Here is a 26411-nt window from a genome sequence, read left to right as displayed (position 1 = left end):
ATTTTCATGTACAAATTCGTTTATTTGTTCTTCATAAGAACCATGGCTACTGCTACACATAGCCCCATGGGTTTGTCTTTTTTATTTTATTTTTTGTTGGATGAGATAAAGATTCCCATTAAAAATGTCAGACATACCCCATTAACACATTTAAAGGGAGACATATATTACCATGATTGTTCTCATTTTTAAAGCACCAATTATAGAATTTAATATGAGAAAATCTAAAATATTAGTAACTAAATTTACTATTTAAATAATTAACATAAGAAATTAATAATATTAAATTTTAACTAAATTGAAGCAAGAACCTTTCCACTTATTTTCAAATTTTAACTTATCTTTTGGAAATTCAGGGGTGGTAAGAAATAATTATCAAAGTTTGTCCATTAATAAGATTTGATATGTTCTCATGTTGGAGAAAAATTTACAACATATGCATGAATCAGAAATACTCCCTCTAATGTAATAGTGAATTATCAATTTTATGTAACTTTAAACAACTAATGATTTTAAAAAACTAAATTATGCTTGTATAATCAAAACCTTTTAATTTTTGTATACTAAATTATAATATCCGTTCCTGAAATGAGATGATTTGTAGGATTTAATTAAAATATATTCACATTATCATTTAATTATAAATTACAAAGTGATAAAAATATTATTTTTTGAAAATTTAATTTAAAATTTATTTCGAAAATAATTTCAAGTTGATATGGATAGTGTAAAATACCAATATGATGCATGGAAACTGAACTATAGTTATCAATTTTAAAATGAAATTAAAACTTCAAAAATAAAATCTTTCAATTATTTTTCTTCTAAATTACCACTTTAAAACTTGAGAATGCTAGATTTATTTGCTATATTTTTTAAGTAAACAAAATATACTGTTTTATCAAAAAGATAAGAACATGATTTTGGATATTGAATTTTTTCTAAACAACTGTAGTTAAAAGTTTAGGAAAAAGTATATATAGTTAGTACAAAGTTTTAAAAAATTAAAATATTTATAAAAATAATTATTTAGTGATTTAAAAAAAAATAACATGGTCACTTCCTAATGTTTTAATATTCCCGTAACTCTTACACCCACAATCTTGAATATTCTGTTCTCTTTAAATATATCATCTATAGTATAATAAATGTGTTTCAATGTATTTTTTTTATAATATTAAAAACAAACAAACACGTTCTTGATAAGAAATAAATTACATGTTGCATCTCTCCCGAGAAAGAATACTAAGTAAAACACTGCATCATGAAATTGAATGAACTGACTTTTTTTTATTAGATTTATCTTTCTATTATTTTTACTCACTCAATAAATATATATAAATTTTATTAGGACAAAAGGTTATGATAATTTGAAATTGAAATTGAAATTATGTTTAAACAGTAATAATAAATTGATAGTGGTATTAAAGAAAAGTGGGATGGAACAAAATAATAATTGGTGGGATTAGTTACTGCACGCAATGCAATGCAGAGGAACACAAGTAACAGAACAGCTCAGAGATGACAGAGATAGAGGCTGCAGATTCTCTAACTTTTAGAGTCTATCATTATTTATTTCAACTAGATTTTGACACCTATCAAACTTTTAACTTTACTCTTAAATCTTTCTATCTTAACTTTTTTTCTCTTCCAATTTTCCCAAACCCCACAATCCCACTCACTCAACCAATTGCTCCTTCTGCTAAAAAATCTTAATTAAGTTCAGAATCAATTGCAACATACTCATACTTAGAGTACCACTTCAATGCTAGTTATGGAATTCTTCTATGTATTGCTATTTATATACATAGTAAAAATAACTAAAGAATGCATAATTGATGCGTTTTACCTGCTGCTTGGGATAATAGTATTGTTGCCATACACAAAAGTGTTGGCTTAGAGAAAACTGACCAAATCTTTTTGTGCCCACCTCCTGTTTCACTTATATAGTAATGGAGTGTCAAAACTTTGATGCAGATTAATTTTGTAGGTTAAGCACAAGAATTTTTCCAACTTGAAACGTTATTTGACATTTGGTAATTATCTTAATACTGTATTTGGATTTAGATTGCAAATGAAGTGTTAAAAGCAATTTCAATTTTTTTTAATCATTATTTATTAGTTAAATTTTGTATTGAATAGCTCACGACACCTACACGTCCACAATCAAGACTTTCATAAGATTTTAACTCACCAAATATTGAAATATCAAGTCAAACCGTCACTTAAGTTATCTCATTAACTTAAATTGTGGATACAAAATTTTTTTTAACATTAAAATTAATCCAATTGAGTCCAACATCACATATTATGTAATTATTTGTTAGAAGACTAGACAAATGTATGAGTTAAATAACATTTATTTTCTTAACTACTGAATATCGAATACTAACTTGAACGTTAAAGGATTTTTTACAAGTACCTTCCTACTTTGAATAAAGACAGGTAGCTGAAATCTTTCAAGAGTCAAAATTAAAAAAAAATTGAAGAGAAAGAGTGATGAGGGGAACAATCTATAAAAAAATATTTTTTTTTATCATTAAAAAAAACTAATAAACATATTTTTATCAATAAAAAAAGTTAAACTCAGAGTTAACTTGTAAATTAGTAAGAATTTTTTTTTAACTTGAAAATAAACTTATATTTTGTTCAAAAGATACTAATATTGTTTTGTTCTTGCTACGCATTCATCTAAAGAAATTTGCAAGGTTTTTCTATATTTTGTTATTTTCTATTTTTGTTCTTGGTATAATGATAGTCATCTTGATTGTTTCATTTTCTTCATAGATAATTAAGTTCTTTAGTTTTCAATTTTTTACTAAAATTTATGCTTTTTTTTCATGTTTACTTGCTGAAAAATTAATCTATTTGCAAATGGGATTGATTAAAAAAAAATCTGTTGACAACAATATACATATCTTCACTTGCTAGACCTATAAAATTATTGGGAGAAATAAGACAAATAATAACAATAAAAATGACATTATTAAAATATTCGACACAGAAATTTAAAGACACTTGTTCTTTTTTAATATAAACTTATTTATTTGTTATATTTTAAATTTATACAATAATCATATCACTAGTATAAAAAGAAAGTTCTATATATATACATAACAATTTGAGTGGAAGTGTCATATAAGAAACACAAAAATAAGATCAACATATAAACTATAACTCTAATTATAACCATAGTTTATTTAAAAATAAGGTATATAAATTACAGTTTGATGAACACCGTCATATATAATAATTAATATAGAATACGTGTTTTTTAGACCACAGTCACTTTAATTATTTTAACGATTGAATTTGTATGTTATTTATGGATATGTTTTCATATGAAGTAGATTTTTACAAGTTTGATAACATAATGATGGTAAAGAAAAAAGTTTTGTAAAAAATCATTACTAGTTCGAAATCAATACACCAAATATATGGAAAACACTTCATAATGTCTTTGACTAGCTTCATACATTTTTGTTCCGTAGATCATCAATACTTTTGTCAAACATGATTTTTTAGCAAATTTCACCAACAATTTCTTTCATTTTTTATTAAATTTTAAAAAATACATGGTAGAGAAGTACTAAGAATATTTTTTTTTCTTGGAATCTTCATCATCCATGTGCAAAAGCGACCCTTTTCGCAGGTTTATTTGGTTGGAAACTTGTACTACAAATGTTTGTAGAGTTCAGCTTTTCAACTTTTCTTTCATTACCTTTTTTACCGAGAACATGCCATGATTGAGTAAATAATACTGTTAATGCTGCCATCGAGCTTCACAATTCACACTCTTCAATCTTCACATTCTAAGTACATGTTATCATTATTATCTTTAATAATTATGATATTACACTTAAAAAGAAAAAAATTAAAATGAAATAATTTTAAAATTATATTGATAAAATCAGATTTATAGACTGATGTTTTATGTAATTGTTAAAGTAATTTTTATTATTATTAGTTTTTAAAAAGTTTTCTTAATCATTTTTAATTGTACTTCATTATTATTGACTACTGTTGCTTTAGATACTAAAAAGTAGTGCAAAATTTCATTGAACTTAAAAGATTGCTAATTAAGAAATAATATTTTGGTACTTACATATGTGGAAATAATGCTTCCTTATTAATTTGATTGTTACTTTTATAATTTTTCATATGATTTCTATGTTATCTTTACATATGTCAGTCCGTCGGTTGACGAGTCACCAATAAACTATTTATGTACTATCATTTTCAATATTTAATGTTACCATTTCAAATATAGTTATATCTTTTAACTAAGTAATTTTTCAATAAATTTAATTTTAATAAAAATAAATTAATAAATGAACTTAACAACAAATTTTAAGAAATATTGATTATAAGATTTATATATGTGAGCCTTAATTTACTTTTTTGTAGGTTATATTATGCTACATCATTGTTAAATTTAATATATATTTCTCTTTAAATATTTATTTTATAAGACCTTATTTAATGATATGTTATATATACTTAAAATATATAATTTCTTAATAAAAATTATTTTTAATGAAAAAAATATTCTTTTATTATTATAATCTATAGTTAAATTTATTGTATGTGAATATACTTCAATACAAAAGTATTATGTTAAACTTATACGTCTCCTTAATCATATATGAAAATAATTAATTTTAGTTTTATATAAGATGAGAAGATAATATCATATAACAATGATTAGAGAATAAAAAAACTAAAAAAATATTATAAATACATGTATCAATTATCTATATAAAACTAAGTAGATCATTACTAATTTAACTTGATGATTACTAACACTCTGTCGAACAATGTAAGATATTAATAGTATCAATATTATAAATGTATTATCAAAATAACATGCATACTCAGCAATTAGAATAGAGGAATATTTATTTTAACTATGATTACACCCGTTCTTATTTATAAAAAATAATACTTTTTTTTATAAATAAGCTTTAATTGTTTTGACTTTATTTAGTAATATTTTTAAGTATTATTAATGAGTTAGATTTGGTTACAGTATTTAATTGACGAATGAAGATGTCAAATTTTGAGTATTAATTTATTAATATAATAAAATAAAATTGAAAGTTGATGATAAAGTTGAAAGAGAAGAAGGGGATGGGCCAGATGTGGGCCTAAAAGATATGTTAAAATAAAAAAAAGGTTAGAAGAGAAGGTAAAGGGAAAAGCCCAAATTGTTAGAAGTGAGAATAGGAGATAGATAGGTTGTAAAGTAAAGGGTCTCATGTTATGTTATAGTGATGTGTGACTCAATCCATGAACATGAATCATTAATTGGGGACCATTTCAATTTATTCTATTCACCTAACTTTACCCACTCTCACGTGCTTCCATAACACCTTTTTCCTCTTTATCTTCTCTTTTCGCCTCTTTCGCACCAACATACCTCACTCACACTTTCGGATCCTTTTGCATTTTGCACCCCATCAAACTTAAATGCATCCCTCTATAATCTACAAATTCATTTTAACTCTTTTACAATTCTATTCTAAAATATATTTTCCGGATTTTAAATTATACATTTCGAAATACATATGTTATATTTATATCATCTCAACTACATCTATCCGGAATTCACAATATCTATTGCGGACTTTACATTCCAAAATGCATTATTTTTTGGATTCTTTTAAATGTATTTATATTTTATTTTAATTAATTTCAAACATATAATTAGTTTTTTTTTTAAAGTGTCTTTAAATTTTAAAATGACTAATTTATTTAATGGAAAGGTGTTTTTTTAATAAAAACAATATTCACCAAAAAAAAAATTCTGAAATAAAGATAATATGTTATATATTAATAATTAAAATTTGTGTATAATAAATATCATTTAAAAATACAAAACTTAAGTATTAGATGACAGTTTTTGTTGCCTAATCAATACAACATGTGATCATCTAGTATAAACAATCTCTCATCGTAACATTCTAAATTAATTGCAATGCATTGTGAATTTTGTCTCACGTTGGAGTATCTTCTGCTACATGTTCATAGTCAATCATGCACTACAAAAATGTTGGCGATACTCCTAAATATACATTGCATTCGTTGAACTGTTGCATTAGGTACTTAAAAAATAAAAACAAAAAATCATGGTAACATAATAATGAAACTAACTCACTGGACAAGCATGCTCGTGTTGTGACAACGATCGTGTTTGGGCATCATCTGGACTATGTGCTTGACGACGAGACAATACATATAATCAATCTTTGTTCGTATGAGGAAGTATGTAGGGATATGAAACTAATCTGAACCAGTGTATGTATCTAATTGCACACGCCGAGGGATGTGAAGTTAATGTCTCATCGATAACAAGATGGTTGGAAAAATGCAATTATCGGTCATCAATGACAACAAATACACCTTCCTAAAAAGTTGGGGGAGGCTGAGGAATCATTTGCTCTAACCCAAACTAGCACAACACATTCTCAAACAAATGGCATTGTGAGCACGTCCTAGGCCAAATATATCCCAAGAACATAGTTATCACCTCAAACAGACAATTAGACCAATGGTCATCGTAATGAGTCAAGAGCACCACAACATGGATAAGACAATCAAGTTTCATCACACAACGCCAAGTATACATAACATCCGATGACATAACAACACTCTCAAGGAGGAGCTCCTGGTACGTGAGAGTGATATCCTTGATCCTCATCTACGAGAAATGTTCATATATTTATTATGATCCATTATGAACTAAATATTATTTATATATTAAGTTGAAAAAAAATCTAAATTGTTCAAATTATGTGTATTATTTTCTTGTAACAATGTGACATAACCTCCTAACTTCTTTGTCTATGGAAAGCAAGTACCCTGCAATTGGTCCTACATGTGGGTGGGTGCGGCAGCTCCCTAGACATTCCTACCACACATCCTTAAATTTTCGAATAGCGACAAGTACGACACATAACCGATATCGTAATTTTATTAGAAAAAATTGTGTATCCAACTAGATTCAACAAATAAGCTTGAGCTACTAACTCCCACATGTGGTGTACGATGGACTCCTCATACACCTTGTGCAACTAGCTCAATTGGAAGTGGGCACGGGGATACTCCCTCTACTCTGTCACGACATTACCAAAATCTACCCCAAGAAACCCAACCAACAATGATGATGTTGATGTGAATCCGATGTCATATACGTTCAAAATTGTCCCATAATGGAGAGACGGAGCACTGCAAACACATGTGATAGTCATATCACCGACAAAGAGGTAAAAATTGTTGGTGTCACGATGACACCTCTCGAAAAAGACTGATATGAGACTTTTATCAGCGGTCTCATAACTAAGGTTGTACAGTGGTGAAAACTTAATGTTAAGCATCATAACCTCAATTTGAGGATGAGAGATCTCAAACTTATTGAGTTTGCATCCGTGGGAGACCAACTTCAGTTCCCCTTGATGCTTGCCCTTCCATAGTTTACTTGCCACAGAATAAGCGTAACTATGCAACAACGAGGTATCAGTAGGTCCTCAAAGAAATGCTACTCCAATTTCTTCATCAATGACAACGGTGACAACTTGTTCCCTGTCTCTTTTACGTACTAACATTGTTGATCTTTACCTAGCTTGCGCTTGAAATGATGATTCACCTCTAGTCTTAGTCATATATTTACAAATAATAACAAACAATCAACCAATATTTAAAAAAAAAATTAATATATACATTTTGAATTGCATAATTTAAAATATATATACGTTATAGATCTAAAAACCAAATGGTAAATAAAACTATAGAGAACAAAAATACACCTTAAAACTTACCTCTTCAAAGGGAGTTCGATCGTAGCCTTTCCCATTTACAACAGAGGAAGAAATTTCTCAAGGGTGCATGGGGTACAACGCGGATGATAGAAGAAGAGTGGGGGAGAAAAAAGAGAGAAGTAAGTTAAATGTAAATATAAGGGGTATTTTTGCCTTTTAGTAAGGAGTATTAGGGTGCAATTGAGTTTTATGGGGTTGCAGAACGCAAAAATCGCTTTGGATTGGGACACCGTTTCATTGTCTTCGGGTGCATCCCCTGGCCCGTTTGTAGGTCCATCAATATGCCTCAATTATTGTGCTTCCAGTTATGTATGTCCATTGTTTATTATTGTCTATAACTTCATTTGTATACTAAACAATTAAAGATCATACTTTATTATGGAACTTCATCCAAAAGTATTAAATTATTTTATAAAAACGTGAATAAATGTTCAAGAATAATCTTATACCATCCATGTTGAATGTTTTTTAAATACTTAACGAGTACATGATATCTATAACAAATATCAATAACTATATTTAATTAAATTATTAGATAATTACCCTATTTTGAGATAGGTGATGTTTATCTAAAAACTTAAATATGAAGAGAGAACTAAAAAAAATGATTCTAACCAATAAGAAAAATAACATGTGAAGTTCGAATCTTAAATTTTTCAACATAAAACGAACTTAAGCAAGGTATTATTCAATTTATGTTTTTTGCCATCCTTATATGTAAATCACATTGCATCATGTAATTAAGTTGAATAATCTAGATTCAAGTTAAAATACAAGTTAATGTAATTTTAGGTAAATTGGGTTAGACAAAAGAATTTATACGGAAATTCATTATTCGAATTAAAGAGGATTAAAGGCTTAAAATTCATTTTACGAAATTAATTTGATTTAAAAATATGTTAACAAATAAGTGATTGTGATATCTCACCCTCTGCTACTCTATTATGGACATCTCTTAATTTGTATTTAATATTACAATTCCCTTCCTATATGGGAGAGGGGTTGGTGGGAAGGTGCACTGTTTCAGATTATAACACACACCTATTGACTTAAAATAAAAAATTATAGTTATTATTATACAATAATATAAAATAATTATACTTCGAAGAAAATTGTGATTGTTAATAGATAAAAGAATGAAAATTCAAAAAAGAAGAAGCAAACTCGTTTGGGTGGTGCCACGTACCAGTGGTGGGACCAACATGGAAATCTTCTCCTGCTACGTGTGCGTCAACCTCTGATGAAAACGGTAAACTTTCCGAACAAACGACGTCATTGTTTGTTCCTAGTTTTAACAGTGCTGTTTCTCAAACATTTGTTTATTCCTAGATTTTGTCTTTTGTTTGATTGAAAGGGTAAGCAAAGGTCATATAGTATGATCCTAACCGTTGGTTACTTTGTCGTACCACAATTTATTAACTGTCTTCTGCTAACAAGCGTTTTCGTTTGGTCCAATATCCTCCTATAAGAGAGAGAGAGAAACCAAAATAAACAAACCAACTGCTATGTGCTAGTTGCTCAAACACTAAACTACAACTCTCTCTGTTTTCGGTTATCACAAAGCACATTTTAACATCACTCACTTTCTCTCTTTATTTGCTTCAATTTATTTTCTATTCTCACTCTCAGATTCTTCAACCATGTTCGTGAAGAAACTCGTGGAGAAAGCATCCATAAAGAAGGTAACTCAATTTCTATGCCTCTACTTCCTTTTCTCAAACCGCTCTACTTTGCTTCATGCACTCATCGCTTTTTATTTCTTCCCAACCAGACCTTAGTTTTCTTCTACTTTTCTTTTGTGTCGATTAGTTTTTCAATTGAAATCTCGGAACAGTTGTTTGAACTAAACTACTAGAAACAGAGTTTTCTTCAGTTCAATAGATTATGACTTCAAGCGAGGAACCAAACACGATTTCTAGATACATATTTGATTTTACGTAAATGATTGAAATTCAGAATCGGTATACTTTTACTTCAGAATTTATTAAAATGATTGACCTCATGTGTACTCTGTTTCTTTGTGATGAAATTGTTATTGGTTTTGTGTCCAAGGGATGGAGTAAAACTGAAATGGAAATAAAAGGATTAGGTGATCGTATCAGAACATTGTTTGTGTGTGATCTTTTTCATTAATACAATGCAAGTATAGAGATAGTTTAAGATATTGTCCTATTTACCAACCCAAGGCAAAATGTTAATTTTAACACTGTACACCAATAATATAAAATAGTTTTACTGGATGATTCAATCACAAAATATTATGTGCAAGTTTATTCACTTGTGGAATTTAAAACTCTAACCTAATCTAATAAAATAAGTTTATAAAATGAGTTTCTATGAAATATTATAATTTTTAATTGATATAGGATCTTTAACACATTTCTCTTATCTCTTACATCGAGATTGTTGCATGAAATTATATATTTATGTATGTTGCCACAAGGTAACCTCCAACAAACTATAAATAATTCTGATACCAAATTATACAATAATTAATTTTAAAGTTATATCAATAATGATTAGAGGATAATAATCATAAATTTGTTGTATATGATATATAACTCTGGTCGATTTTAACGAGAAAGGTGTTAGTGTGGACCCATAAGAGACCGTTATGTTCCCTTAGATTAGCCAGCAAGAATCCAAGGCCCGAGGGTGGAGGGAACCTCAGAAATCAGAAGTCAGAAGAATCGTGGCAGTGAAGCACTGTGCATGCAATGCAAGTTTTTGCATGAGCTAATTTAATGCTTGGTCCTTTTCTTACCAAATAATTTCATTTTGAATTTGAAACATATCCAAGAGCCAAAGACAAACGCTATTTCATCAAAATCTCTACACTTCCCGCAGCACGTTCACATAAAATTTAACATTTACACGATTAATTTTAATTTAAGCCCAAATTAGATTAAATGGTAATATTTGTCATATAATTATTAGTCAATAAACCTGTAGCAACAAAGACATGCAACAAGAAAAATTTGTGAACTTCATGTAGGATGCATGCAACTTGAAAACTAAAAATCCCAGTTGTAAATTTGTGTTGCAGGCTGTTGGAAATTCAGTGGATGGGTTAAAAGCTAGTGATGTAGAACCACGTTTGGTATTTCATCAAGGGGTACCATCTGGTGGTACCAAGTTTGCCTATGATAATATTCAGAAGATACTTGCTCTTTCCACCAAGTATGTTCACCCTTTGTCAATTTTTTTATGTAAACTGTCTTTTATGACATTTAATTAACAGAAAAATATGTTACAACAACTCAAGTATTTTGCTGAATTTATGCTTGAAACTGATTTTTGTTGAGATTTTTTTAAGGGATGGTCGGATTAAACTATTTGGAAAAGATAATGCCCAAGTCCTACTTGAATCTAGAGAGGCAGTGCCTAGCAAATTTTTACAGGTTATATTTCCTTTCTTTTTCCTAACCAATTTTTTGCTCTTATCATTTCAAATGGCTCATTGCTTTCTTTGATGCCGTGAAAGATTTTATTTTTCTATGCACTAACATTACTAATGTAATTAATATTTCTATGCAGTTCATTCAGAACCAAGGCATCCTTATAAACGTATCTTTCAATAATCATATTGAGGCAAGTGTATCTATGGACGAGCTTATATTTCTTATATATATTTCAACTTTCAAGTTACCTCTGCATTTCATTACTAGGCAGAGTTTCACTATTAAGATTCACCATGTCAATAATAATGTTCAAACAGAGGTTATTCAGAAAATATATGGCAATAAAGATATTTCACATATAGGTTTGGGACATAGACAAGAAACTGCTCATTGATGTGTTCATTGTTAAAGAAGAAATCACCTGTTTTTCGGTTCTTCAACATAGCCTCTTCATGTAAGTTTTTCAGTGTACTTGGAAATAAGCTGTCGAGAAATTAAATTTGGTAGAAGCACCAGAAGTTATGAGCATGTGTATCAATTTGCAGGTACATTGGATTTTCTAATGGTAATATTGCAGTTTTGAGTCTTGATCAAGAACCATGGCATTTGGTAAGGATGAAATACTCCATACCCCTTTTAGCTTCCTATGGTAAGATTTGGTGCAATTTTTGGTCTTTTTCCTTGTTAGATGAAAAACTTTTTATATTGTTGAATTTCTAAACCAGCAGTTCGATTGAAAAAACATGTAAATAAATAATGAGTACTTTCTTAGACATAGCTTCTTGTCATTTTTTAGGAAATTCAACAGAAGAATCTGATGATACTGTTGTCACACACGTACTGCCTCAACCAGCAGCCGAGAGTCAGAGGTGATTGGCCAAGAAGCCTTCTTTTAGGACATTTATTTACAACTAATTTGGTGCTTGCTAGCTTCACTTGATCAAATTTTTCTTATCTAAAAAGTTTCCAACTTTTTGTCCTCTTGTGTGTTCAACGCAGAGTTCTCATAATCTTTAAAAATGGGCAAATAATATTATGGGATATTCAAGAAAGCAGGTCCATATTTAGAACTGGAGGAAGAATGTTACATGTACAGTATAATGAAACAAAGAAAGTGTCTTCTGCATGTTGGGTATGTCCATTCGGAAGTAAGGTGGTTGTAGGGTACAACAATGGAGAACTCTTAATTTGGAGCATCCCTTCTCTAAACACAGGAAATAGTTTAGCAGCTGATAATAGTAGTCAAAATACTCCAATGTTCAAGTTTAACTTAGGATATAAATCTGACAAAACTTCCATAAGATCAGTAAAATGGATTTATGCTGAAGGAAGGGCCAGTCGACTATACATTATGGGAGGTTCTGGTCATGCCCCTTCAAACTTCTTGCAGGTATTTGAATACTGTGCCTATATTATTAAAATATGTATCTTGGCTTGTTCACGTATTAAAACAAATTTGTGATTTGGATGGTTTACTTTGCATTGAATTGGTTTGATGAACTTGAGCTAAGCTTGATTTTGTGATTTAAATAGCTACCACTAATCAGCATGAAATGAAACAGGTAGTGCTGTTGAATGAGCATACAGAATCTCGCACAATTAAGATGGGACTTCATTTGTCAGAAGGGTCTATTGACATGGAGATCATATCAACCTCAAGCAAGCAGAGACAAAATTATTTAATTTTGCTTGGGAAATCAGGGAATGTATATCTATATGATGATAATTTGATTGAAAGATATCTATTGCAAAGCCAGTCTAAGTCCACTCCTTCACTGCCAAAGGAAGTGTTTGTGAAGTTACCACTGGCAGATTCAAGGATCACTACAGCAAAATTCATCTCCAACAATCCCAATGTGTTTAGTTCTGAAGACGAGGTAATGGGATAGTAAAACTGTTTTGTTACTGCATCAAATATATATTAATTATTTTGACAGTCTAATTCTATTGATTTTACATTATTAATTTTTTCTTTTTGGTCATGTAGTATTACAGCCAACTGGTCAAGAATTATCCACCGCTTATTCCCATTGAAACAAATCTCAAAGATGGGATTAACTTCAGTTCTGCCAATTTCACCGGATTTTCGAACTTTAGAAACTTGTACATAACTGGACACAGTAATGGAGCCATAACTTTTTGGGATGCGTCATGTCCCTTTTTCACCCCAATTTTGCAGTTAAAGCAACAGGTACTAATTTTATCCAAAGCAATAAGCTTGTGTCCAAATGTTAGCTTTATTACATTTGAGTGGTAAGAAAGAATTGCCCAAAAATAGCATTATATTTCAATTTGTTTTTGGAAAAACATGCCTATAAAATGGGCATGTTTTCCCTTTATTGAATAAGGTAGCATCAGAAAGAGTTTATGTTTTCCCATTCAGAAAGTAGACAGTTTTCATGTTTGTAAATAAACCAGTCCGCTTATATGCCCAGAAATAGTGATTTTTTGAAGTCATATTGAAATAGTGATAGAATAATAGGAATATTTAAAAGCATGCTTAGAAGAACCTAGAACAAAATAGGCTTCGACTTCCGAAGACTCCAACTCCAGTATGTTGTACGTTTGTGTCACTATTAATTTTTTGAAGAGTAATAGCAACATACTCTAAAAAAATTCTCTTTAAGCACACCTCTTGTTATTGGTTAAGATTTATTGTAAGCTATAAAGTCATGGTAGAGACTCATTGAATAAGAATTCAGACCCACAAATTTTAGATTTTCAATCAATTACAACAAGTGTCTTCAAAAGAGTATTTTAAACAGTGCATTGCTAGCATTTCTCTTGGTTTTTTTAGTTCCTACTCTAGGAATATTAAAGGCACAGCTATTTTCTTTCTAATGTATTAGCAACCGTAGAAAGTGATAACTTTCTCTTTTACACATAGTTATTGTTTTTTCTGCTTCCTTCATCTTATTGCAGGCTGAAAATGATGTTTCTTTAAGTGGTGTACCCTTGACGGAATTATATTTTGATAGCAAATCTTCACTTCTTGTTTCTGGTGACCAAAGTGGGATGGTGAGTTTCGTTCAATTATGAATTTTGTGAAAGTGATATTTTCCCTTTTAAATTCTAGTCACCCATGCTTATTTTATAGTAAGTATGATATGATTATATGATCTGCAGGTTCGTATCTACAAATTCAAACCTAAACCTTATGCATCCAACAACTTCATGTCTCTTACTGGTATTCTATAGAATGTTACTTACTCACTTCAATACTAAATACTTAGTTATTAAACAAGCACAGACTTCTCATTTTAGTTGATAGTGACTTACATTTCCATTCCTCTTTACAGGAGGTACAAAGAAAGGGACTGACCATGTAATCCACAGTATGAAACTCGTAAAAACTAGTGGTGCTGTAATTTGCATGAACATAGATCATAACTCAAGGCATCTTGCTGTTGGTTCTGACCAAGGAAATGTGAGATATTTTTCTAGTTTTCTTTCTTCACTTTTTGAATTTGGAGATGTGTTGTTCACGCTGTTCTACAGAAACAAGTTTAATTGGCCATTCAACACCAATCCTCCTTGCACTCTAGATTGTCCTTCAATGTGATGGAAGTTTTTCAAAGACACTTTATATGGAAGCATTGATTAATGCGAGTAAACTATCTTATAACTTTAAGATCCATTGGAGTTAACAAGGATCATTGAACACATTAGCACTGAAACAGACAACACTCTGTCACTGCTTTAAGCAACTTAAGAAGCCCAGAATATCAATTCTATCACTGATGATGATCATATATTTGGGTGATAATGATAACTAATTGTCATATTGTTGCTTAAACGAGAATCTGTTAGTGTGAAACTTTCTATTTTAGGATCTTTGATTTGAGTGTACAGTTGTTTTAATATATTCGTAGTGCTAATTTATGTGATAATGAACCATTTTGTTACAGGTTTCAGTCATTAACATAGATGATCCATCTTTGTTATACCGGAAAAATATTGCAAGTGAAATTTCCTCCAGTATCGTCTCTTTGCAGTTTAAAACCTGCAGTTTGCTTGGTTTTGAGAAAAACATTTTAATAGTTGTAACAAAGGACTCATCTGTTCTAGCACTAGATGGTGAAACTGGAAACTCATTCAACACTGGAGCTATTCACCCTAAGAAGCCCTCTAAAGCCATATATATGCAAGTGTTGGGTAAGAGTTTGCACACTTGAAAAAATGATCAGATGTCAAAATATGTTGATTTAATTTATCAATGATCTAAATTCTTCTTATTGTGTTTAGGATTCAAATTCCAATGTTGTTTTCTTATAGCAGTGAAGGATCTGACTAAAAAGAGTAAAACTTTGTACTATGCAATACAGATGGACTAGGAGAACCAGTCACAGGATCGGTTACAAAAGATGGTTTAGATTCGAGAGAAGGGAATCGTACTGAAGATGCAACAGCAAAGCAATTGTACATTTTGCTCTGTTCTGAGAAGGCTTTGTATGTATATTCTTTTGTGCATGCTGTACAGGTGACATGTTCTTGACTTCGGTCCTTACTCATGAGTTATGAATGACCCGACTATCAGATGATGCTTGCAGTTACTCACTCTCACACGTTTCAGGGAGTTAAAAAGGTGCTTTACAAGAAGAAATTTTATTCCTCTTCCTGTTGCTGGGCATCGACAATTTACAGCCTCTCTGATATCAGTCTTATTCTCCTTTTCAACAGTGGGAAAGTGGAATTAAGGTGGTGGTCTGCACATACTTTTTTAGAAGAATTGAGTGGTATATCACATGAGATAAGACTTGCCAACAAATTGGTGTTAAAATTCAATCCCCATTTTGAGGATTATTCTTCAGTTAGAAAAAAGCTACAACCAATAATTGTTACCCCACTAAGTGCACCAAGTGGGTTTGGCTTTATGGATTCTATCATATTTTAATGCTGAATCTTGATTAATGTTTTCATGCAATCTCATATATCTTAAATCCTTCTTAATAGCCTCCCATCATGTCAACTTCATGTAGCATTCTATTTTTATTAGTGAATTAACAAGTCATATTCAACGATCTTAGGTCTTTGCCAGCGTTATCTCTGATAGTGGAGACTTCAATTAGAGGTTTCAATTATTCACCTCCAAAATTGAAGCCATATTCTGATAGCCAGATATGTTGTTCACCCAAGGGAGATATTGTTTTGGTATGACTGTATCTTGGACTAGTACACGGGGTTTTTTAAAAACATTTGAGACATCTATTTAACTCAATGTCAAATGTACAGGTGAATGGTGATCAGGAAATTTTTGTTGTCTCATTGTTGACCCAGAGGAATATTTTCAGGTATATATCCTAGACAATGGCATTTGGAATGTTGTTATCAATATTTACCAATAACCGTATATAAACTTCTGTCTGGCTATAGGAAAATATTTCCCACAGAAAAAGATATTTACAGCATTTTATCTTCTCTACTATTTCTGTTTAGAATTAGTCGATATTAGTCTCAGTGCATAATGCACGACTTTGTTTTAGGCTTTTGGATTCTGTTAGCTGCATCTACAGGAAGGAAAGAATGCCATCACAAGAAGAACTTGTTCCTGGCCCTGTCATCGATAAGGAAAAGAAAAAGGTAAAACAGTAACATTTTAATAACTAACACAACTGTATTTATGAATGATGGTATTTGGTACTTTTTTCCGGCATTCCAGGGTATACTCAGCTCAGTTATAAAAGATTTTACAAGTAGTAAACAAAAGCATGGGGCCCTCATGGGAAAAGAAGATCCTAAAGAAAACATACGGGAACTCTCAGCAGTATTCTCAAATACGAACTTTACATGTAATGATAGTGATGATAAACCAACAGTGGATGAAAGTCAGCTTGAATTAAACATAGGTAAAACAATGCAACATATATGTGCTACTAAACATTTTCTTAAAAGAAAGATGAGAAACTCTTTTTATGGCAATGACTTCACGTTGTCTGTTTTTTATTGGTGATCTGAATCTGCTTGCTTAAAGCTGTATGTTACAAACAGGACTAAATTACATTACTAGATTAATTTGATTCCTAAGGCAGTTACTACATAGTATTTTCTAACATATGGATACTCGAGTTTAAACTAACCACTTTGAGGTGTCTACTTTCTTCCCATGCAGATGACATTGACCTAGAGGATCATGGAGAAAAACGCAAAGAACAAAGCATATTAGGATCTCTTAATAAGAAGAATTTGGTTGGAAAATTTCAGTCTCTGAAAGGTTTGTGACAATGAGTTCAATTTAGGAATTTTCAATCTCTTACGAGTCTTTTTTTTTGTACAGAAGATAATTGCAAGGTTTTCATAATCGCTAGCCACTTTAATCGAGCTTTTCAATTACAGGAAGATTGAAAGAAATGAAGGGAAACTACCAGAAGGCATCAGATAAGGAAGGGCAGCAGGAGGAAAAAGATGGTGCGCTTGATCAAATTAAGAAGAAATATGGATTTTCTTCTTCCTCCAATGTAAGAATATACCCATCATACATGCATTCTAATTATCCTTGAATTTTCTACCAAAACAATTCACAGGCATCACATGATTTGTGTGCCGATTTACTAGTAAAAGGTGTATGCCTAGCCCCTATTGTTAATTTCTAAGTTGGAGGTATTAAGTGCATTTGTTAGTGTAATAGGTAGGTTGAGGATCAAGTAGATCACCACCAGAAGATTTAATCTACAATTTATTACCTACCCATTAGAGATTTCCAATCAGTTATCTAGTAAGACTGGCCAAATAGCAGTTCATTATAGTCTCAAGAATCAGACTGAAGTAGTATTCGTCATTCCTTCTCATGTACAGTATAGATTTAATGACATCTTCAACTTGAATGCTAAAAGTTGGCAGAGTGTAGTTATCTTCCAGCACTTTTGTAACTTGAATGTCTGAGATTGGGTAAAAGTTTTGAATCTTCATTGTAAAAACATTGTAAAATCTTGCGCATTAAGCATTGTAAAAACTTCAAAATAGCCTCATTTGATTTTGAATGGAATAGTACAAAATTTTGAGACACTTGTATGATACCTTCGTTTGAAATATCTGAGACTATCTTTGGTTATTATGAACATAAGTTATATTTTCATCAAAATTTTAGGGCCTAATGGCATATAGCCACAATACATTCTTTAGTTTCAACAAAAAAGGTTACACTTATTGCATAATTAGACAGTTTCTCCGTACATTATAAAGCTTCGTTTTTCTTCATGCTGAAATATGAGTGCAAAATTAATCAAACATTAAACTGGTGCTACAGGAAACAGCCGCTGCTAAACAGGCACAAATCAAGCTGCACGAAAACACATGGAAATTACAGGTATCTTGTACCTTGACAAAAAAACTATAAAACAGTTAGAATTTTGTAGTCATATGCCAATGCACCCAAGAAAATTTGGGAAAGAGAATCCAGAACTCATCTTCTAACTTGGTGGCAGGGTACCAATCTTCGTGCCAGAGAGATGCAAGATACAGCAAAATCATTTTCATCATTGGCAAAACAAGTGCTCCGAACTGCTGAGCATGATAGACGAAGTTGATAGATCTATTAGTTATTCGATTCTACTTAGGTCATACATTATTTATTTTTTAATTGCACATATGCTCTTTTAATAATTTTTATACGTCAGTTTGCTCACAAATATGTTGAGTTCATGCTTCATTTTACAGTGACAGCAGCACTTATCTGAATACTTAAATGGATTTAGATTTTGAGATACACCTTTACACGTGAAAGAAATTGTCCGCAATACAAACAAAGGGTGGCAAAACTATCTACGTATCCGTGATGCATCGAATTTATTCATAATATATACGTACGGATGATTCATTACAAAAAATCATGCATAACTGTAGCAAATCTCAAACCACTAAACGGTCCTCCATGCCTTGGTTGAGGCTCAACTAACTCACAAACTTAATTAAGACTCAACTAAGAATTGCACTTTTTTTCCTACACTTAATAGTGTTAACCCATCATGGTTGGTTTAAAACAGAAAATCTACATTGTGAGCTCAGACTACAAACTTGCAATGACTAGTGTTTAATCAACAGATCTTCCAATAGTGATCGTATCTGTTCTCTAACAGCATCTCTGTTAGCAACATTCAATGTAAAACAAGTTGCCCCTGCATGATTCCTCAACCTTGCAACTTCAGAAATTGACAGCATTAGTCATTCACAAGTTCAGCAAAGAAAATTAGCCAGAGAATTGCAACAAAATCATCTTTGAGCTTCATGCCTATAAGACCTAGTGACAGATTTTACCCTATCTTGCTTATTTTAAGAATCAAACAAAGGAAATTTGTTCCTAGTATTGTTCAGAAAGAAACAAGATACCGCTTGAAAAATGGGGACTTCAAAATATGGAAAGAAGATTTACCTTCTGGTATGTCTCTGCCAAATTTTGGAACTGGAATGGAAGCCAAAACTGGGATATTTGACTCCAAAACTCTTAGAACTGCAGGGAAAAATGACGAACTGAATAACTCCATCTTACCAACTTCGTCAATGATGAAGAGGCTGGTGTCTTCTCTAACCTAGTCAGTGAATATAAGTCTTAAAAGCTGGAGAACTGATATAATACATGGGATATGGTGGAATAATACATTCAGCATTTCAGTATCTTGAATGAGGGACAAATCTACATGCAGAAAATAACACCAGCCAACAGTTTAAAAATGCAAGGGAACAGTTTATGCCTATAATACCACAACTGGAAGATGCATGTAAAAATGGTTGTATGGTTGGCAAAACATGCAGTAACCTAATCTGCTGCAAAGAAAAGAAAGCAAACCGAAAAGATATTAAAAAAAGTAAGCAGACCTGTAACTCGGGCAGTGCTAGTGACTCGAAAGATGCTACATCAACTTTATACTTGCCAACACTTGGCCATCCGTGAGACTCAGGGCTGCAAATCCAAAGCCATCAAATAAAACCATTGAATCATATAGGCAGAGTTGTGTTGTGTGTTATTTCAGGTAGGATTTAAAAAGAAATTCTAGTAACATACTCTTTTGAACATACTATTTGTTATCCCTTAAACTTTATTTCACCTCTTAATTAAGAATTCTTGCATATATTATAGTTTTTGTTAAAACTTTAGGCCAGTTGGGTTGGGCTTTCTGGGCTTTCCTTTTTCTGTTTTTCTGTTTCATATAGTGCACCCCCTTTTCTTTTTGCACCGCTTGTATATAAACCCTTTTTAGGGTTTTCTGTATTAAGAACTTCAAATTAATGAAATCCTCTTCCTCTCTTTCTCTCACACCGTGCTTCACCTCTCCTCTGTTTCTTCATACCTCGCTGATTTCTTTCTCTTTGATCTTTGTAAATGTTGCAACTACCTCGAAGCACTCCTTTGATTTATCTCTGTTATGGTATCAGAGCTCTTCTTTGAGAAGAGCTCTGCTGCGCGCACTCTGTCTTCGTTCTCTCAAGATTACTTTCCTTTCTTTTCTTTACTTTTTGTGCATTCATCCTGCTTTGCATCTTCTTGATTCTCTCTAACGATTGTTTTATTTCTACAGTTCGTGTTCTTTTTGCACGCAAATGGCTGACGAGAATAGTGAAGGGAGCGAAAGCCCTAGTTCCAATCAGGGCAAGAATTCCTTACAAGGCGAGAGTTCTATTCATAGCTTCTTATACCTACATCCCAGTGAAAATCCTGCCACACCCCTTGTGTCACCCGTTCTTGACTCCACAAACTACCACTCTTGGAGTCGCTCGGTTCTCACGGCTTTGAGCGCAAAGAATAAAGTCGAGTTTGTTAACGGCGCTGCTCCCCGACCTTCTGAAACCGATTCGTCTTTCTCATCCTGGACAAGATGCAACAACATGGTGGCGTCTTGGCTTGTACACTCAGTCTCTGTTCATATACGTCAAAGCATCATATGGATGGACAAGGCACTGGACGTATGGAATGATCTCAAGGCCCGCTTCTCACAAGGCGATTTATCCCGTATTTCTGATCTTCAAATGGAAGCGTCCTCACTCAATCAAGGTGACCTTTCTGTTACCGATTACTTCACTAAACTCAGGATCATTTGGGATGAATTAGATAACTTTAGGCCTGATCCTATATGTTCTTGTACTAAGCCTTTTGTCATTACCCAAAGAAAAAGAGAGGATCAGGCAATGCAATTTTTACGCGGCCTTAATGACCAATACAACAATGTAAAAGCTCATATTTTGCTCATGGAACCTGTCCCTGCTATTACCAAAATTTTTTCTCTTGTTATCCAACAAGAACGCCAGTTTAATAACAGTGTTCTTATAGCTAATGTAAAAAATGTTACCCCTGTTACCCTTGTTAACCACACCAGTTCCAATACCATTTCCTGTACTTTTTGTGGAAAGTTGGGTCACACTGAGAGTGTCTGTTTTAAGAAAAATGGTTTTCCTAACCAAGATAACAGAGGCCCAAAGTTTGGTAGTAATAAAAAGGTCTGTACTTACTGCAACAAAGTTGGTCATACCGTTGATGTCTGTTACAAGAAACATGGATACCCTCCCGGGTATAGGTTTCAATATGGTAAGTCTTCTCAGTCCAACAACATCTCCACTACTATTCAAGAAGAAAATTTTGGAAATCAAGACCAAAACAAGCAGAATAATGGAGGAGACTTTCGCATCACTCAGCATCAATATCAAACTCTTTCGGAACTTCTGAAAAATGCTAACAATTCCAACAATCAAGTCCAAGTCAACCAGGTTGGTTCCCTCTCTGTTGATCATCAAGGTCAGAATTCGGCTGTCACAGGTAATATCCAGAAGCTCAAAAATTCTAATTTTAATGAATTTACTTGGATTCTGGATTCTGGTGCGACTGATCACGTTTGTTTCTCTTTATCAAATTTTACATCATATAAAAATATCAAACCCATTACCATTAGGCTTCCCAATGGAAATTCTGTTATTTCTTCCTGTTCTGGCACAGTTTTCTTTAATAAAAATCTCATTCTTGAAAATGTTTTGTATGTACCAGATTTTTCTTTTAACTTAATATCTATTTATCAATTAACTGCATCACTTAAATGTGAACTTATTTTCTCTTCCACTGAGTGTCTAATACAGAATTCCAGAACCAAAGACAAGATTGGTACAGTTGATCTTGTAGCTGGACTATACGTCTTCAATAAAGCTGATGGCAGGATTATGAATTGCACTACAGAACCAAGCAACATTTGGCACCTCCGAATGGGTCACCCCTCGGATGAAAGGTTAAAAATTCTACAAACATACTATCCTAATATGCATATTGATAAGAACTATGTTTGTGATACTTGTCATCAAGCCAAACAAAAGAAACTTCCTTTCTTTCCTAGCAATACTAAAACTGTTCAACCTTTTGAATTACTGCATATTGATATCTGGGGACCCTGTTCTGTTGTTTCCATGCTTGGTTATAAGTTTTTTCTTACCATAGTTGATGATTTTACTAGATATACTTGGGTTTTTCCCATGCACAACAAATCTGAAGTCAGGGCTAGTGTTGTTAACTTTACTGCTTACGCTGAAAATCATTTTTCTACTAAGGTCAAAATCATTCGAACTGATAATGGTGCTGAATTCTCTATGCATGATTTCTTTGCTTTAAAAGGTATTATACATCAAACCACTTGTATTGAAACACCTGAGCAAAATGGTATTGTTGAAAGAAAACATCAACACCTCTTAAATGTCACACGTGCCTTGCTTTTTCAATCTAATCTTCCTGCTGTTTTTTGGTGTTTTGCTGTACAACATGCTACTTTTCTTATTAATTGTATGCCTACTCCGCTGCTTAATAACGCTACGCCTTATGAGAAACTGCATAAAAAGCTTTGTGACATTTCTTCCCTTCGTGTTTTTGGATGTCTATGTTATTCTTCAACCATTACTGCTCACAGAAAAAAACTGGACAGCCGTGCTGCTCCAGACGTCTTCCTTGGTTTCAAACCAAACACAAAAGGGTTTTTGTTTTTAAACCTTAAAAATCACAAGATAGATTTGTCAAGAAATGTTATTTTTTATGAGAACTCTTTTCCCTATCATTCAAATCATATTCAAAATAATGACTCAAATAGTCTTTCTTTACCTATTCCTCAACACTATGCCCAGGCTCATGATGATATTCATATGCAAACTGAAAATATTATTGACAATACTACTAATGATGTTTTTGAGACTGACGCTATTTTTGAGCAAAATGAGCAAACAGACCAAAATGAGACAGCAACAACACCTCCTAGAAGATCTACCCGCAGCAGAAGACCCCCCATTTATCTTCAAGACTTTGATGTGCCAAACATCAACAACAGTGTTGTAAGTACCAAACACTCAATCCATTCCTTTTTAAATTATAATTCTCTATCAAAGTCTTTCAGAAATACAATTCTGTCAATATCTTCTGCTGAGGAACCTCACAACTATGAGGAAGCTGTCCAACACCCTCTTTGGATCCGTGCTATGAAGGAAGAACTGAAAGCACTTCAAGATAATGGGACATGGTCCCTGACTACTCTCCCTATCGGTAAATCAGCAATTGGGTGTAGATGGGTCTACAAGATCAAGCATCACGCAGATGGTTCCATTGAGCGTTATAAAGCCCGGTTGGTAGCAAAAGGCTACAACCAAATTGAAGGACTGGACTTCTTAGACACCTTTGCTCCTGTAGCAAAGTTGACTACACTACGTCTACTTCTAGCTCTAGCTGCAGCCCAGAACTGGACGCTCAAACAACTTGATGTGAACAATGCTTTCCTACATGGGGACTTAGATGAAGAAGTTTACATGCAACTGCCCCAAGGCTTTCACACTTCTTCCCCCAACCTGGTCTGCCGCCTAAGAAAGTCACTCTATGGTCTAAAACAAGCAGGTAGACAATGGTATGCCAAACTCTCAAATTTCCTATTGTCACACAATTATAAAATTTCCACTGCTGACCACTCTTTATTTTTGAAACATGATGGCAAACACACCACGACACTCTTGGTCTATGTGGATGACATTGTTCTCACTGGGAATGACCCTATGGAGATATCTGCTATAACTAGTATGTTACACAATTTCTTTCACATTAAAAACCTTGGTGATCTGACTTATTTTTTAGGAATTGAAATTGCTCGCAATGCCACTGGTATCCACTTAAGTCAGCGCAAATATGTCTTGGATCTGCTCAGAGATACTGGTATGTTGGGATGTGCCCCTGCACCTACACCAATGTTACACACTATCAAGCTCTCAATCACAAAAGGCACCCCTCTTGGTGATGCAGAATCCACTGCATATAGACGTTTGATTGGACGACTTATTTATCTGACCAACACACGACCTGATATTTCATTCTCTGTCAATTATCTCAGCCAGTTTGTCTCACACCCAACTAGTGAACATCACCAAGCAGCAATGCGCATCCTTCGTTATCTCAAAAGAACTCCTGGCACAGGTATCTTCTTACACAGTCAGTCCCTTATTCAATTAAAAGCATATAGTGATTCTGATTGGGCTACATGCCCTGAAACCCGCAAGTCCATAACTGGTTTTTCTGTGTATTTGGGGGAGTCACTTATCTCTTGGAAGTCCAAGAAACAGCAAACCATATCCAGGAGCTCATCTGAGGCAGAATATCGTGCTCTTGCTGCAACCACCTGTGAAATTCAATGGATAATGTATTTGCTACAAGATTTACGCATCCAACACCTGCAACCAGCCCTTCTCTACTGTGACAATCAAGCTGCCATCCAGATTGCAAATAATCAAGTCTTCCATGAGCGCACCAAGCACATAGAGATCGACTGTCATGTTGTCAGAGAAAAGCTCAATGCAGGCCTACTCAAACTACTTCCAATCTCTTCATCTCTGCAAGCGGCTGACTTCTTCACCAAGCCTCTACCTGCAGCCCAATTCAATATACATTTTTCCAAGCTAGGAATGCAGAACATTTACTCCTAGCTTGAGGGGGGCTGTTAAAACTTTAGGCCAGTTGGGTTGGGCTTTCTGGGCTTTCCTTTTTCTGTTTTTCTGTTTCATATAGTGCACCCCCTTTTCTTTTTGCACCGCTTGTATATAAACCCTTTTTAGGGTTTTCTGTATTAAGAACTTCAAATTAATGAAATCCTCTTCCTCTCTTTCTCTCACACCGTGCTTCACCTCTCCTCTGTTTCTTCATACCTCGCTGATTTCTTTCTCTTTGATCTTTGTAAATGTTGCAACTACCTCGAAGCACTCCTTTGATTTATCTCTGTTAGTTTTCAACAAATTTTAAACATCAAGAGAGTTTGCTAGAGGAACGAGTGTATTAAGGATGTAATTTTACAGGAAAACCTTTCCTTAAAAAATGAAGAAAGACCCAGAAGAAGCGTGACCAAGAAACACAAATTTCGAAATAAATGGGTCCTAACAAACAAATTGGGATGTTGATGTTGTGCAGCTAAAAAAAGGAAGAATAAAAAGTGTACGTTGAAAAGTGGAGGGAAGCAAGTGGGGCAGTGCGAGCATCGAGAGTAACCACTTCGAAACCAACCCTTTGACCTGCGCGCCTAACTTCCCCTACAAAAGCATCATATCATGTTATATGTTACAGTGAAAGAAGAGGAATATATCATATCATACCATATGCTTACGTACGTGTGTAAAAGCCCTGAAGCTTGATGGAGGAATTGGCACTGAGGGACTCCAACACTCTCATAATAAGAGTGGTTTTTCCCACACCCTGATCAGATCAATCGACGAAATCAAACTCTATGAACAGAAAATGAAGAGAGGGAAAAAGGGTGGAGTTGGGTTTTCTCACCGGAGGACCCGTGACGAGGAAGCATTTTCCAGGACCAGCCATGGTTTCTTTCTGTTTCTGCCTATCTGAGATGGGACACACATGTTTTTGTCACTCCATATCATCATAATTAAAATTATCAAAAAGTCTATGTTCAAATTCTTAGTAAAGTTTAAATAATATTTTCGAGACAAAATACATTTTGCACTTTAAAATTTGGAATACTAGTTTGGAAAGTATTTTTGGATTTAAAAGTAAATTCTGAATTCTAAAATATAAAATTCAAAATTATGTTTTTGAATTATAAATTTTGAAATGCATTTTCAAATTCAAAAAATACCTTTTGAAATGCATTTTCAAATTCATAAAATACTTTTTTTACTTAAAAAATATTATTTTGAACTCTAAAATTTGAAATGCAATTTTATATTCTGAATTTTAAATTTCATAAATTCTACA

General features: G+C 32.7%; 2 protein-coding genes across 5 annotated transcripts; one reads left to right on the top strand and one right to left on the bottom strand.

Annotated features, from left to right (window-relative positions):
• The first annotated feature begins 9310 nt into the window (after positions 1-9310).
• Positions 9311-18922, top strand: DAW1 (Transducin/WD40 repeat-like superfamily protein). Of its 2 annotated transcripts, XM_090298406.1 has the most exons (25): positions 9311-9499; positions 10864-10997; positions 11134-11218; positions 11355-11408; positions 11581-11672; positions 11764-11867; positions 12015-12087; positions 12218-12608; positions 12781-13095; positions 13206-13409; positions 14141-14236; positions 14345-14405; positions 14518-14645; positions 15127-15373; positions 15544-15698; positions 15792-15803; positions 15899-15954; positions 16246-16369; positions 16451-16509; positions 16702-16798; positions 16878-17064; positions 17328-17429; positions 17552-17673; positions 18462-18521; positions 18640-18922. In XM_090298406.1, exons 1-25 carry the CDS (start codon positions 9458-9460, stop codon positions 18739-18741), a joined length of 3102 nt encoding a protein of 1033 aa, XP_090154532.1. In that variant the 5' UTR covers positions 9311-9457; the 3' UTR covers positions 18742-18922. The 2 variants fall into 2 exon arrangements, with proteins under 2 accessions (XP_090154532.1, XP_068468684.2); XM_068612583.2 differs by having other exon boundaries at positions 15792-15916.
• A 42-nt stretch (positions 18923-18964) lies between these two features.
• Positions 18965-26100, bottom strand: LOC137811033 (uncharacterized). 3 transcript variants are annotated; one of them, XR_016518546.1, is made up of 6 exons: positions 25974-26100; positions 25808-25892; positions 25639-25729; positions 20027-20111; positions 19584-19661; positions 18965-19353 (listed from the first exon to the last, which is right to left on the bottom strand). XR_016518546.1 is itself a non-coding variant. In XM_068612584.2 (6 exons), exons 1-6 carry the CDS (start codon positions 26013-26015, stop codon positions 19238-19240), a joined length of 576 nt encoding a protein of 191 aa, XP_068468685.1. In that variant the 5' UTR covers positions 26016-26100; the 3' UTR covers positions 18965-19237. The 3 variants fall into 3 exon arrangements, 2 of the variants coding, with proteins under 2 accessions (XP_068468685.1, XP_090154533.1); XM_068612584.2 differs by having other exon boundaries at positions 19584-19740; XM_090298407.1 differs by lacking the exons at positions 18965-19353; positions 19584-19661; positions 20027-20111 and adding an exon at positions 25204-25421.
• Positions 26101-26411: the final 311 nt, after the last annotated feature.

The sequence above is a fragment of the Phaseolus vulgaris genome, chromosome 2 (genome assembly GCF_051622355.1).
Source record: "Phaseolus vulgaris cultivar YP4 chromosome 2, ASM5162235v1, whole genome shotgun sequence".
NCBI classification, from domain to species: domain Eukaryota; kingdom Viridiplantae; phylum Streptophyta; class Magnoliopsida; order Fabales; family Fabaceae; genus Phaseolus; species Phaseolus vulgaris.
This window is presented reverse-complemented; position numbering and strand designations above follow the sequence as displayed.